Here is a 15,677-nt window from a genome sequence, read left to right as displayed (position 1 = left end):
TTTATTTGTTCATCATACTCATACTAATTTTATTAAGAGGAACTGAATGAAATAACTCAACTAGATAAGAAATTTTGGTTGCAGCAAACTAACCAAATAAATTGATAAATTCCATAAAAATAATAAAGAAAAACAAAGATAATTTCCAACAATCACAACGTAAGCATGTCGACCGTTTTCATCATATCATTCTGACACAAAAACATAGTTAAACTTAACAAAAACGTAAAAAAATCATCAAACGTTAGCAGTTAAAGGCGTCTCCATATTTGTGTCGCTTGAACTCAACGATTTATTTGTTTCTGGCACTTCAGTGAGTTCAAAAAATTTCTAAAAAACATCACAAAAGAATAATCAATTGAACAGCCACTCGAAAAACAAGCCATAAAAAGGGATGAAACCTGATATAACTTGATATGCATTTTGTCACTCGTGAAAAAATGGTATATCCAATCACAATGGAGATACGACATTTTTCACTAGTGAAGAAAATGATATGTCCAATCAGGTGCTCGGAAATTTTAGGCATATAATTTTTATTTCACCAGTTTGTAGCGCATAAATTTCAAACTCGTATATAATAAGAAAAAATACACAAGGCAATACCTACTTCAAGTAAAACAGCAAATGAAATATAAATTTATAATATTTGAAAACGTGTCTTACTTTTTCTTCATTGCTAAATTTACGACGCCTACTTGTTTTCCAAATCGTACATTTTGCCAAATATATAATGACGATTAAAGCAATTAAAGAGACAACAACAACAATTGGAGCAAGATAATACCACTGTGACATTCCTAGAAGGACAAATTTAATAAATTATATTTTCTGGTATTATTTGCTGCAAAAACATAGCAACGCTGAAAAATCAAATGGACGAAAGTTTTTAAAAATCATACAGTACACTTTATATATTTTGCTCAATGATGTGGAGTTAGCTTTGATTAGGACGTTTTATCTGCATTTTGGCTGCATGTTATGGAAATCAAGATGCATTTTTAGAGCTGCAATGCAAATAATTTTATTCTCTTCCTGCATTCACAATTTATTTGACATTTCCTTCATATAATATTTATAAAGTGTTATTAAACTATCTTTCTAGTAGAAAATATTTTGAAAAATCAAGATAAACATGGATTTCTTGATTGTCAGACATTTATAGATACCAGATATTTATGAAACACGTTAGTTCTATGGGATTTTAAAAATAAATAAATCACCTTGTTCTTTTAAAGTTTTTACTTCTATTTCTTCACTCTCTTTTCCAAAACTGTAATCATTCTTAGCAACCACCTTAATTACGTAGATCGCATTGCTCTTTAAACTATTCAGTTGCATTTTCGTTGTAAGATCAGCGCTGTAAGATTTGCTGAGCCATATATTTTCACCACTTTTACGATAATTGATGTAGTATGAACGAATGGAAAAATATTGATAGAGATCTGGGTGTTCCCACTCCAGATAAATGAAAGTCTCTTTTACTTGAGAAGGTCTTACATTCCTCGGAGGAGGAGGTGGAACTAAAGTGTAAAGAAATTTAGCAAGTATTGATCAAATTTTTTAAACATCGCAGTTACCAAATTTTTGTAAAAAAGAAATTTTGTTTTCTTCTCCTGTATCCTGGATGTTTTTGCAATAAATGTTTCTCATATTTAAATTTTTACGACATATTTATTTGTTTTTTAATAATATCCATCAATGCTGGAGTACGAAACAAAATTCTACGATTGCATTTTGACGGAATTATATTAGCTATAAAATTTTTCCAAAAAATGTAATAGTAATTAAATAACGTTTACATGAATACTTGGGCCATATATCAGTTATAATTTTTCAACAAGAACAATATTTTAGTTGGGTTAAAGCAAGCAGTTACATGCAAGCAGCATTTATCGTGTGGGTGTGTGAAATATTGTTAATGTCGATTTTTCGTTTGGCGTGGTCTTCAAAGCCATATGTACCATTATGTCCTTCGAAAAGCCAGAAATGCTGTTTTTAAATGCCCGTAATAAAGGATTTCTCACAATATTCAGTATTTGATTTAATTTTTTCAACAAGACCAAATATTATTCGTCGGCTACAACACTGATTAAAAAGTACAGAGGTTGTGTCAATAAGTCCTCACAAACAGAAAATTATTGACAAATACTTTTGTGTTTGAAACAAAAAAATGAATGTTCTCTAGTGTGTAATATAAAATCTTAATGAAATGCTAAACTGTAAAAAAAGAATTGTGAAATTATAGTTTATTGTAGAAAACTAATGGTTATTCTTACACTTGTTTATATTTCCTTGAAGATTTTAAATTACACAAATGAAAAAGTTTATATTTTGTTTCAAACAATAGCAAAATATTTATCGACAAATTTTATTTAAAAACTTAATGACACAATCGTTTCTTAAACACATGTTTTTCGTTTTTCACAAAAATGTACAATATGTTTACCTTTTAATCTTAGAAATTCTGTGTTGACCTTGAAATCGCCAATGTGACCAGTTTTTAACTGTTTGATAATCTTACGACCAACGTTTAATGCAATAACATCTATTGTCTCATTTGGTGTTTTAAAGAAACTGACTGCAAAATTCACTGTGATACCATCATTTCTGCAAAGCATACGAACAACACATTTGTAGTCAAACATTACAAGCATTATTTTTTTCTCCACTATATTGTAATTTGTTTAATATTTGTATTCACATATCCTGCTATAAATCCGTTTGCAAATAAATATATTTCATCACTTGTATGTAGTGATGATAGAAAAGGAATGCCCAAAATGTTCAATTTGAAAAATTCTTGTTTACTTAAAATGTTTCGCTCTTCTATAATTGTTTTCTTCTACGTTCAACTCTATTTGTACTCACTCATTGAATTCTAAAATATCCACATCATTAAATCCAGGTGTGTTGTTGAAAAGTCTGTAAAGCTAAATGAAAAATTTATTTCTCAACAATTTGCGTGATACAAGCAGATACATCGACAATTTAAGATGAGAAACATATGCTAATGGTGTAACTGTAATTTAGTTTTATCAAACTTCCTTTAAAACATCAATATACACAGCTTTATATATTTTAGTTTATGCATACGTAGTATTAGAAATGACGATGGAGATATATCCAACGTCAAATATTCCAAAAAAACGACCATGACATAATTTATTGATCAATCACGAAAAAAACTTTGGATAAACGTTATAGAAAAAGCTCTTTGTAAAAAAATGTTCAAGGACATGACAGCTATAATACATGCTCTCGTCTACTAGTCTGTTGTAGATAATATAGCAAATCAAAGTACACATCCAAATGTTTATGTAAAGAACAACAAACTAAAAACAACAACACTAATTTTTGACCAGATCTTACAGTTTAACATCTGTAACATTCTTTGAACAATTATGTGTTATTTTTGTCAATTGAATTATAATTCCTTTGCAATTATACCTTTGCATTAACATTTTCTTTCAATTTTTGATAAGCCAATGAAAATTTATTCTTTACATCTTTGTCTAAGGTTATATTTGAAAGTTTGATTTCCACCTTAACATCAACGGCTAAAAAATAGAAAAAAAAAGTTTTCACCATGCACCGCTTTAGCAAACTCATCTATACAGCGAAAATTTGTACCGCAGAATAGAGAATACACACAATCGACCGACAGAGAATTAAAGGGTAAACAATTGATAGTAATTTTAAAATAAAATCGATATGTTGTTTTAAATCGTGTCTCTGCGTAACTCAAATCATGAATTTACAAGATGATGTTTTTGGCAAGTGTGTTTTATAATTTAAAACCAATTTTATCTACATAAAATACCTCTCAATCTTGTGCAAGTCTTGTCAAAACTGTATCCAGCAATTGTGTCAACTTTGTTTATTTGTTTTATAAGTTCACGAGGATCAAAATTAAATTGACGTTTCAAGGATATGACAAAAGATACAATTGTACTTCCTTTCCTATGAAGCATAAATATTATAATTATTGCAAGAATAAAACATTTAAATGAAAGCAAAAGAAAAACAAATATTAAATCTGAACTTACTGAAATCCAAGAACTCTTGCATCAATGTACCAAAAACTTTTATCAGACGATTTGAATATATTGTCGAGCTAAAAAAAAATTACAAACTATGTATTGCTACAAGCACAAAAATTCAAGTCTGAGTTGAAAACAAGAAAATATTTACCTCTCTTTCTATTTCATTCTTCAAGTTATTGTAGTCGTTGGAAGATGAATTCAATAAAGTTTCAGAAAACTTGTGATTTGTCAACCGAATCTCAAGCATGTACTTTTTGTCATTTTTCTCTGCAAAGTCACACAAGAAATGATTTCACCAGACATTGCAGCATTCGTGAAATCAAAACACTGTTTATAATGTCAAAATATGTTTTAAAGAAATCGCGTAATGATTTATATTTTAAGACCTGCAAGAAATCTGAAATCAATGAAAACTTTACGTAAAAAAAGAAAGTCTTAAGTTAAGCTAACCGTACATTATAAAGATAATTTAACGCATCGTGAAAACCAAAAGATTCTTAATAAAAAGTGTATGGTTTCCAGGCATAGACAAACTCACAACTTCACCAGGAAATTTAATACCTAAACGTATGTTTAATATGGAAGGAATAAAAACCCTTTTCCTATATTAAAAGTAGATTTACGCTAACATTCGAGTCAAAGACTTTTCTTAAAGAAATTTTAATTACTTGCCATTGAACTAAAAGAAAGCTCACTCAATAGATACAAAGTTTGGATAGCCTTTATGTTGGTACATGTACCATAAAACTTTTCCACAGCCAAAATGTTTCGTTTATAGTTTTGCAGCGTTTGTGAAATTTGATTTGATATTTTTCTCTAAAAGGTCCACCAACAATACAAAAGCTTGTTTTTTCCATCAAATATGTCAAATCAATTTTATCTACATAATTTCTACATATAAAGCAGTCATTTACTTACCAATCACTTTCATATCGTCAACAGTGCAATATTATATAAAGTATTTCTTTTAGTATTTAAAGCGCAGTCATTAAGATCAATGCCTACCTGAGCACAACGTTCCATCTCCTTGATAACCATGTTTACATTTGCATAAAAAAGATCCTTCTGTGTTCATACAAGTTGCTTTTTCATGACAATTATCAATAGACAGAGAACATTCGTTAATGTCTACAAATGACACAAAACATTTTGTAATTAGAAATTCTTGAAATGGTGTTCCTGCTGAAGGCATCTTACCTGTGCAATTTGTTCCTGTATATCCAGATTTACAAATACATGAAAAACTTCCCATTGTGTTTATACATTGACTGTTACTGCTGCAGTTGTGCAACTGAAGAGAACATTCATCAAAATCTAATGTAAAATTATTATTTAATTTAATATCATATAGTGATGATTTGGTATGCAACTTCTTGTAAATACGGTTAAAATCTTTAAAGATGATAACATTGATTTTCATCATTTTTTATACAAACAACAAATCTATCATGAAGTATTTATAAGTACAATGATAAAGAAAACTTTACCGTTAGAGCATTCCACACCAGCATCTTCATGATGTTCACAATTATGACTTCCCCATTCGTTTTTTACACAACTTGCTAAATTTGGTTCACTACCAGTACATTTAACATCATCCAACCATATCTTTCCATGACCATTTGGTGTATGACTTCCTGGTAGAGCTTTTACTGCATAATCATAACCAAGTTGACGACAAACAACTTCAGCATCTTTTAAATCCCAGTCATCGTCGCATACTGTTCCCCATTCTTCCATATATAAAATTTCAACGCGGCCAGTACCATTTTTACTTTTTGGTCCTTCCAATCTTAGACGAGGTACTTGATCATGTTAAAAAATAAAATAACTCAATGCTTCTGGATATCAAAAAATTATTTATAGATGATCATCAAAACCTTGAAATTATATTTTCTGAATACTTTCAAAAAATTGACCTTTACCTGAACATATGGTTCCATTTCCAAAATAACCAAAGTTACATTTGCATGAAAATGATCCTTTGTTGTTAATACATGTTGCGTTTTGGTGGCAGTTATCAGTTGAAAGAGAACATTCGTCAATGTCTACAAATAAATTGTAAAAATGCAAAATGATAATGTAGATGGAAACAAAAATTTCATTAAAAATGATAAAAAAAATTCTGAATTCAACTACTACTTTAGCTTACGGTTGCAACAGACTTGAAAGATTGGAATGAATACGAGATAATGGAAAATCTATACAAGATACTAATGATATATGACATAGCACGGATTACCTCGTAAACGATGCAATATTATTAGCTAAAGAAACTAAGTAACACAATATTTGTTGTTTCTGTTAGGGTTTTGAATCCGCACAGGGCAGCAAAGACGTGTAGTTTTAAATGCTAGCACTATTAATGTCTGCAGTTAGAAGTGTACGGCAGGCAGGTGATACATAGTTTCGCTTATGAAATAAATTATCTGCGGAGTTAAAAATCTTTACCAGCTTTTTCAAGACTAACAGCTGAAGTTTAGGAATAGTGATCAACTGCTACTGCATGGGAAAAAGCCAAAACCAAAAGCCACTAATAACTAGTAAATATGAGTGGTCCATCTCCCTGTAAGTAATACATGGCATTTACAAAACACATCCTGCATCAATTATTGCAGCAAGCTCCAAGCATAAGTACTAAGATTTATGGAATTTGTCGAATATCTCTAACAGATGATCACGACTGGAAGGGCAGTTATCCTCATTTTTCCTAGCAAATAGCTCAGCAAAACAAATTTTCATAGCAAGGATTTCTCCATTCTTGTAGTAGCAAGAAAAATAACTCAAACTTGCTTTAAACCTCGTCTTTCAGTTGTTTATTTTCTTTCTCAAGTATCACTGTATAGATGAACACTTCCATGTAGGAACAAATTTTTATTTTGTAGCCAATTTTCTATAGTTAGGGAATTCCTTCAAATCAGACATTTTTACATACAGCTGTTTTACTTTCTCGTGCTTATACTTTGCTCGTACGTACAATCAATAACAGCCCTGTTGGAGTACAAAATATTGCACAAGCATTTTACACAACTACAATTAGATCTTCCTCTAACATCATCAAACGTTATTGAACAAAATCAAGCGAGCAAATCAAATCTAGACTGTTTCATTCCCTGAAACCTGTAACATTAACAGATATGTACAAGAAAATTCACTAATTTTTTTGTTTTCAAAACCGAATAAGAAGATGCGTCGAATTGTATATTAAGATATTTCATTGAATTGTGTCATATAGTTAAAAATGTTCAGAAAACTATCATTTCATAAAAACTTCGCAAAAATTTGTCAACGTCTATGTATTTTGGCATCTTATAGTTTATCTAAAAGTAAAACATTCAGAAAATCGAAGAGACGAGAGCACTTCGTAAATGCCTCAATTTTCTCGCTTGTGTAAAGAAAATAAAAGTGTTTAAATTCTAGTTTAATTTGAAGTGGGGAAGTCTAAACTCTGTTGTGCCTCGCACTTTTTAGAAAATTCGATAAACATTAAGAACACCAGGTAACGGGATGTTTTTGTCGTTTCTCCATTCCCACCAAACCTTTTGTTTATACAAATGTCATTGCAGTCATAAGTAAAAAAAGATACATGAGTTTAAGAACAAGAGTTCAAGTATGTAACAACTTGTCCTTCAACATTTATCTCTTTCGTTGCAAAGTTTTTTTTACAACCCAGTGACAATTATTTTAAGCATGTAACAGAATATCTCGTCACACTTGCTAAACTTTTAGTTCCTAAAAAAACGGCAAATCATTTTGGCTTTATCAACAAACCAGCGACTAAACTTATCTCATTGCCTCTTTCAGAAGTAAGAGGTGTACTACCATTGCCAATTTTCATAATTTTGTCTTCAGGGAAATTCATTTGCAGAATGTATCCATATTATTATACAGACAGTAAAAGTACTTAAAAGCTTCGATTGTATTGTACACCTTGATAAATAAATCCTTTAGAAAATGAGCAATGCACACATGCAGACTAAAAATCAAACAATTAGGCTGTAGTAAAAAATTACTCGTCACATGGAAGCAAGTTTGGATGCCGGATAGTTAGAGATTCATTAGGGAAGATATCCTAAATGCCTTAAAAATTTCGGTAACTTTGATGAATTGATTAGTATGTCAACTTAAAATACAAAAGAATTAAAATGTGACACACCCATCTAGATAAGGCCCCGTCCACACGTATACGGATATTTTCGTATTCGCAACAAAAAAGTTGCGAATAACCCTTTCGTCCACACGCATCCGAATATTTGAGCGGGTTATCCGGAAATTTTTGAATCCGCTCTCTGGAGTGAAAATTTTCGTATCCGAAAACAATTTGAATGCGTGTGGACGGTAAATTCGGATATTTTTGAACAAGATGCCTAGCAATTATTATAGCGCGTTTAAAATGTCGTCGACTTTGCTTCAGTCGATTCCAATCGACTTTCTACATAGCGTTGGATGTTTTAAATTCTAGTGTGACTTTCAGTAAGAGTTCAAACTTATCATCAGTCCAAATGAAGGAGTCCGTCTTGCTCTTTTTTTTTCGATTTCTGTCCCAATTATGACATATATATTCAAACAAAACCGAACAACGTTTGCACACACCGACCGAATTCAAAATTGCTGACCTATTTACCGCCAATTTGCAACAATTTCAAAATATGCGAGAGAAACGGACAGCGCGAAGTCCTGGGAACTATAATAAATCCGGATAATATCGAGCTACGCAAAAGCGATGCAAATTTAGATTGATGTAGTTATATATTATGATTTCTCGTTGAAAAGTGGAAGGAAGGAAAAAGGCAAATGGTCTTGTACACAATCAACATACCATTTCAATATTTTAGATTAAAAAACTGACCTGTTTGCCTAACAGAGACGTCCAACTATTCAAGTGATATTTATTGAAAATATGAAATATAGTTAAACAAAATGTAATTTTCAATTTATGGCAAATATCAACCAAAGTATACCAGGAACACGTCTACAACCAATTTCATTCAACACTTACTTTGTGAATGTGAATGACTACATTGAAAAACTCATTTGGATGAAACCTAGAAAAATATGTCACGTTGGTAACACACAGTGCTTGTTTAAATACTAAAAACTTCACTGCACAGTGCCTGTGTAAATACATAAATAATTTTTTATATTTTCAGGCCTTCTTAAACGGGAAAAATAAGTCTTTGTGAACATCAGAGGGCCTCTCTTAAAAAGGACAACTGAGTGAAGGTGACCAAAAGAAGGCCTCTCTGCAAGGGGAAAAATTAGTCACAGTGAACATCAGAAAGCCTCCCTTAAAGAGGAAAAATGAGTCACCATGACCATCTAGAGGTCCTCTAATTGGAGAAAAACTAATCACGGTGACCATCAGAAGGCCTGTTTGAAAGAAGGAAACTGACTCATGGTCACCATGTGAGGCACTCTGAAATGGGAAAAATGAGTCACGGCAAACATCAGAAGGCTTCTCTGAAATGGGAAAAATGAGTCACGATGAACATCAGAGGGCCTCTCTGAAAGGAGACAAGGGATGTCATGGTAAACATCAGAAGGCCTCCCTGAAAGGAAATAAGGGATGTCATGGTTAGCAACAAAGTCCTTTCTGAAAGTACAATATTGCTATCAGTTGCAACATCAGAGGCAAAACTGATGACACAGTGAAAAGCAAGGGCAATTCTGAAAAGCCAAAATTGATGTCTTCCATAACACCAGAGGCCTTTTTGAAACATGTTCTGCCATCGCACTCTTTTTGACAGTACATGATACATGTTCTGTCAAAACATAGGTTAATAATATATTCATGTCTATTTAGAGAATGTTCTGCTAAGAAATGTTTTATGATATATTTTTCAAAATTCTTTTGTGTTAGAACATGTTTGTAGAAAGCAAAGTTTAGGGTATTTAATGTCATGTTAGCAAATATTCTGATAAGAGATGGCATGTGCAATACGTTACAATATGTTTTTAGAAGACCTGCTTTAACAAATGTTTATGAAGATGTGTTTATTCTGTTTTGAAAACTATCAGTGTTTGTCAGTAAGTTCTTATAAGCTTTTCCAATAAACCACATAGTATAAGAGCAGCTTCAAATTCTCATCTTAAGGCCAAAAACATTTAACATTTATTGACTGAGACCAATGGAAACAGTGTGTTTTGTTTTGTGTGAAGGTCGGATAAGAGTAGCATTTTCACATTATCTGATTTTCAAGTCACTCGCAGGAAAACGGCCTATTTAAATATATGGCAGTTGGTATATAATAATGAATTTTTCACAAATTTTCTCAATTTGATCAAGGTGCCGAACCTTTCGAGAAATTTACCATAAACATTCAAAAAAACTGACTTTTAATCTTGTAAATATGAGCTTTGAGAAAAAAATTTATATTGGTTCTTGTGAGATGTAGGCACTATATCGTATCAATTCCCATCTTTTGGCTGACGAAGAATAGAATTAAAAATAAACTTACCATCGCAATATTTCCCATTTCCTGTAAAGCCTGAGTTACAAATACATTTAAAACTTTGTACAGTGTCGACACATTCTGCATTAATGCTACAGCTGTGTACGTTTGCAGTACATTCATCGAATTCTATAAGTAAAATTAAATTGAAACTGATTTGTAATTGACGATAAATTTGTTTTCGATAAAAAAATTGCACGATATATCCATACTAATTTCCATTCAACACAAATGTTTTATAAAAACAATATACCATTTGAGCATTCCACACCAGCATCTTCAGAATGTCCACAATTATGACTTCCCCATGTCCTATGTGAACAACTTGAAATATACTTTTCATAACCAAAGCAAAGAACATCATCAAGCCATATTTTTCCACGACCATCAGGAACTAATCCTCCTTGTAGAGCCCTCTTAGCTTTTCTATAACCAAGCTGACGACAAACAACTTTTGCATCACTTAAACCCCAGCCATCATCACAAACTGTTCCCCACTGTCCATTATAAAATACTTCCACACGTCCAGTTCCATTTAAATTTCTTGGTCCCTGAAGTCTAACAGGAGGACCTTTGTCTGTTCAAAAACAAAAGATAAAAATTCGTTAGCATGTCTTCCTTAATGTAAAAGTAACTGTATGCAATTACATGTCACAAAAATGTTGGGTTACCAGAGCAATATGTCCCATTTCCAAAATATCCAGATTTACATCTACATGAATAAGATCCGTAGGTATTGTAACACGTTGCATTTTCATGACAGTTATCAGTAGAAATTGAACATTCATTGATATCTAAAAAGTTAGCTCAATGTTACAAAAAATTACAAAGGAAAAGGAATCACAACAAAATTTATGTTTTATAAGAGTAAAAAATCAAATGCATTTATTAAATACGACAAGTTTTTTTAAAATAAACATGTTTCAACATCTCATGATGCCATCTTCAGTATATAAGAAAGAGTATTCTGTATGTAATAAATATATATATAGTAATAAGATACAGTGATACAATTTATACAATTACGAGTAAATTATAAATATAAATATTACGATGAGATAGTGGTTAGAATTAATGATGAGTGTATTTACAGGCTGAATATAGTGTTAAAACGAAAATCTTGAATGTTGAGATTAGGGTTAGTTTGTTTATGTGAAGTGCTTCTTTGATTTTGAGTGCGAATGTAGTATCTGCAATGTCGATGATTTTAAAGCAAAAGGGTGAATAGTAAGTTAGTTTTGCATGAAGGTGACTTTAAAAGGTGCCGATAGATATGTGAGTTTTTGTCAGTTGTGGTGTATTCCCTGATTCTGGAGGACAAGTGACGGGAAGTTTCGCCAATGTATCGGGAATTACATCTCGCACAATCGAATTGGTATATCACCTAAGATTTAATAGAATCAGGGATAGGATCTTTGAATGAAAAGTAGTTTTTGATTTTGAAGGATGTGAAAATTAGTCGGATGTTAATGTCAGTGTAGAAGTGTTTGATGATGTTTGTGTGTGTCGTGAATGATGTCCCATGTACGGTAGTTTAAAGTAAAAAGTTTTTAAGAACTGTTCGTCGTTGTTGGTCGTGGTCGTAATAAAATAGATGTGATGTTCTTTAGGTCTTGTTGAAAGCCATTGTCGGTGTTGTTAACTGAAGTAGTTCCTCAATAGTCCGGTGTAGGTTGGTTTATGATAACTTGGCGTTGTATAGGTGTCATGTGATTTTGTTAATAAAATGTCTAGAAAGGTAGTTGGTTTTGTTTTTCAGTTTCGAAAGAAAATTTAATGTTTGTGTGTTGTTTGCTGATGTAACTAAAAAAGTTCATAGCCCCAGTCTCGTTTGTAAAAAACACAAAAAATATCGTCAACGTATCTGCAGTAGAAAAATAGTTTTGTGTCTTTGTAGTTGGTAATCCACTTTCGTTCATGTGAGCCCATAAAAATGTTTGCAAGCATAGGTGCTAGGGGAGAACCGATCGCAACACCGTCAGTCTGGTCATAAAATTTTCCATCAAATAAAAAATGTGTTTGTGCCTTTGCTATTAAAAACAGTTGTGTTAGGTCTGTCTTGGTCATGCTCAACTTAGGGTTGTCGGTGAAATTAGCGTCAATGGCTAGACCAATCATTTCAGTAAGTGGTACGTTAGTGAAGACATCGGACATCATTCACGACACACACAACGCAGACTTACAAATATCATCAAACACTTCTGCACTGACATTAACATCCGACAAATTTTCACTTCCTTCAAAATCAAAAACTATTTTCATTCAAAGGTTTTATCCCTGTTTCTATTAAGTCTATGGTGGTACACCAATTCAATCGAGGGATGTAATTCCCGATACATTGGCGAAACTTCCCGTCACTTGTCCTCCAGAATCAGGAAACACACCACAATTGACAAAAACTCACTTATCTATCGACAACTTTCAAAATCACCTTTATGCAAAACTAACTTACTATTCACCCACTTGCTTTAAAATAATCGACATTGCAGATACTACATTCGCACTCAAAAGCAAAGAAGCACTTCACATTAACAAAACTAGCCCTAATCTCAACGTTCAAGATTTTTGTTTCAACACTATATTCAGCCTATGAATACGCTCATCATTAATTCTAACTGTATCATATTACTCATATATATTTATCACAAACATAATACTCTTTTTTATACACTGAAGATGGCATCATGAGATGTTGAAACATGTTTATTTTAAAAAAACTTGTCGTATTTATTAAATGCACTTTATCAATAGTGCTTTTACACAGTTACGGTAAAAAATTATGAGTAAAAATAAAACTGTAAGGGGTTAAAAATGACTAACTCAATAATATGGCTCAAAATCATTAGCCAAAATATTTGTCTCTGCAATTATATAATATATGAGTAGATAAGTTTCTCGTTGATTTTTAATCATAACTTACCATTACAATTCACTCCATTTCCTGTATAACCAGAACGACACTCACACTTGAAACTTTCCACTGTATCAATACATCGAGCTTTGGAGTTGCAATTGTGTAACGATTTAGAGCATTCATTCAATACTAAATATTGGTGAAATTAAATTTCTGAATTACTTCACAGAAAGAATTGCTACTTTTTGTCAAAAGTTTGTAAAAACAAGATAAAAACAAATAACATATATCTTCCTTATGTAATAAAGAGTTGGAGAGTAATTTGTTATGAGGACATTTAATTTTTATTACAAAGAAATCAACCCCAGTTAATTTCTTAATTAATAGAATCATACTAGTTTCATATTGATAATGCTTTGTCACTACTAACTACTATGCTATAGTCTGTACTACTAACTACAAAGCCTATAGTCTGTACTACGTCTATTGTCTGCTCTACTTGTCACTACAAACTACTATGTTATAATCTGTACTATAGTCTGTACTACTAACTACAAAGCTATAGTCTGTACTATGTCGATTTTCAGCTCTACTTGCCATATAATTTTTGTTTGTAACTGCCCGTCCTCGCGCGTTGAACGGCTAACTACTATGTTATGAATAAAAAGTGTGCGGTACGATATCAACTTTGCCGTTAACCGTTAAGAGTTTGGACTTTTTCTTCGCTCCCATTTCATTTCTCACGTTTCAAAACATTTACTTTCCTATAAGTCTTCAATAAACTACCACAGCTCTTCAATATAATCTATTGTTTTCTTTCAATATCCACACAATCTTTCTCTCCATATTTATATTCTCCTGGGGATGGTGTACTCCATGCATTGTGAATAAGGAGTGATATTTACCTTTAGAACATTCAACACCAGCATCTTTATAATGTCGACAATTATTACTTCCCCATTGGCTATGTGAACAACTGGAAAGATTTTGCTCATTGCCATAGCAACCAACGTAATTTAGCCATATTTTACCACGACCATCAGGTACATAAAATCCTCGTAAAGCTCTAAGAGCAAATCGATAACCAAGTTCACGACAAACAACTTTCGCATCGTTTAAATCCCAGTCATAATCACAAATTGTTCCCCACTCTCCATCATAAAATATTTCGACACGACCAGTTCCAGTTGAACTTCTTGGTCCCTGAAGTCTGATAGGAGGAGGTTTGTCTGTTCAAAGATAAAGAATCAAAGTTCTTGATGGAAAAGTAAGCATAAACTGATCTCTTTCATAAGAAAAGTAGCAGCATGCCATTAAATGGTAATGGGTTACCTGTGCAAATTGTTCCATTTCCAAAATATCCAGATTTACATGTACATGAATATGATCTCGGTGTATTTTGACATGTTGAATTTTCATGACAGTTATCAGTAGAAAGTGAACATTCATTGATATCTAAAAAGTTAGCTTAATGTTACAAAAGGATAAACATATCACAACAAAATTTACGTTTTTTAAGGAAATAAATCAAAGCGCAAAAAATTTAAAGAGTTAAAAACAGATTATTAAAAAAATGGCTCAAAAACCATTAATAAAAACTTTATCTTTCGGAAAAAAAAATTTCTAGAGTTACTCAAAGTTATCGCTAATGTTCTTATGCAACCTACCATAACAACTCCATCCATTTCCTGTGTAACCAGAACGACACTCACACTTAAAACTTTCCTTGGTGTCAATACAATGAGCTTTAGAGTGGCAATTGTGTCGTGATAAAGAACATTCATCTAAAACTAAATATTGTTAAAATTAAATTTTCTGAATTATTTCACTGAAAGAATTGTCAATTTTCTAGGCTCAGATTTCAAAACACATGAAGACATGCTAAAGAGTTTTTATCTTTTGTTTTTGAACAGACATTTTTGAGAGTCCAACACATGATTTTGCTTTCCCAAGCAAAATCATGTGTTGGACTCTCATATTAAATCATTAAAATGAACAGGTAATGTCAGGCTGCTCAAATAAGCTTAAAAAGCCTGAGTTAGTGTACGGTCACCAAAAATTGCTTGCACTTTAATGCCAAAGAGTTTTATCAAATTCTTACGAACAACTCGTTACACCATTAAACCAACTGCAGTTACATAACAATATCAATAATTAATCCAAAGACTACGTACGTAATATAAGTAACTGAAACCCAAAACATGCTTTCATCAACAAAATGAATGGATGAATTTTTAAGTACTTAAATTTTTACATGGTACTCTGCAAATTTTTGCTGCAACTCTAAAAAACACAACTGCAAAAGGTTATTGAAATGTTTAAATT

At 31.9% G+C, this 15,677-nt stretch overlaps 1 protein-coding gene across 4 annotated transcripts in view; it reads right to left on the bottom strand.

The window, feature by feature from the left end:
- LOC124440303 (deleted in malignant brain tumors 1 protein-like) overlaps positions 1–15,677 on the bottom strand; it is a 29,807-nt gene continuing 14,130 nt past the window's right edge. For 2 of the 4 annotated variants that reach the window (XM_046990661.1, XM_046990660.1), the window contains 20 exons: positions 15,020–15,142; positions 14,685–14,807; positions 14,258–14,581; positions 13,419–13,541; positions 11,170–11,292; positions 10,752–11,075; positions 10,505–10,627; positions 5,972–6,094; positions 5,534–5,851; positions 5,244–5,360; positions 5,052–5,174; positions 4,195–4,313; positions 4,050–4,117; positions 3,824–3,963; positions 3,451–3,560; positions 2,872–2,933; positions 2,450–2,610; positions 1,224–1,523; positions 667–800; positions 1–330 (listed from right to left, as the gene is read on the bottom strand). In XM_046990661.1, the coding sequence (XP_046846617.1) occupies positions 238–330; positions 667–800; positions 1,224–1,523; positions 2,450–2,610; positions 2,872–2,933; positions 3,451–3,560; positions 3,824–3,963; positions 4,050–4,117; positions 4,195–4,313; positions 5,052–5,174; positions 5,244–5,360; positions 5,534–5,851; positions 5,972–6,094; positions 10,505–10,627; positions 10,752–11,075; positions 11,170–11,292; positions 13,419–13,541; positions 14,258–14,581; positions 14,685–14,807; positions 15,020–15,142 (3,131 nt within the window). In that variant the 3' untranslated portion in view covers positions 1–237. The remainder of the gene's footprint in view (positions 331–666; positions 801–1,223; positions 1,524–2,449; positions 2,611–2,871; positions 2,934–3,450; positions 3,561–3,823; positions 3,964–4,049; positions 4,118–4,194; positions 4,314–5,051; positions 5,175–5,243; positions 5,361–5,533; positions 5,852–5,971; positions 6,095–10,504; positions 10,628–10,751; positions 11,076–11,169; positions 11,293–13,418; positions 13,542–14,257; positions 14,582–14,684; positions 14,808–15,019; positions 15,143–15,677) is intronic. The other 2 variants (XM_046990662.1, XM_046990664.1) reach the window with 2 other exon arrangements.

The sequence above is a fragment of the Xenia sp. Carnegie-2017 genome, unplaced genomic scaffold (genome assembly GCF_021976095.1).
Source record: "Xenia sp. Carnegie-2017 unplaced genomic scaffold, XeniaSp_v1 HiC_scaffold_2, whole genome shotgun sequence".
NCBI lineage: Eukaryota > Metazoa > Cnidaria > Anthozoa > Malacalcyonacea > Xeniidae > Xenia > Xenia sp. Carnegie-2017.
This window is presented reverse-complemented; position numbering and strand designations above follow the sequence as displayed.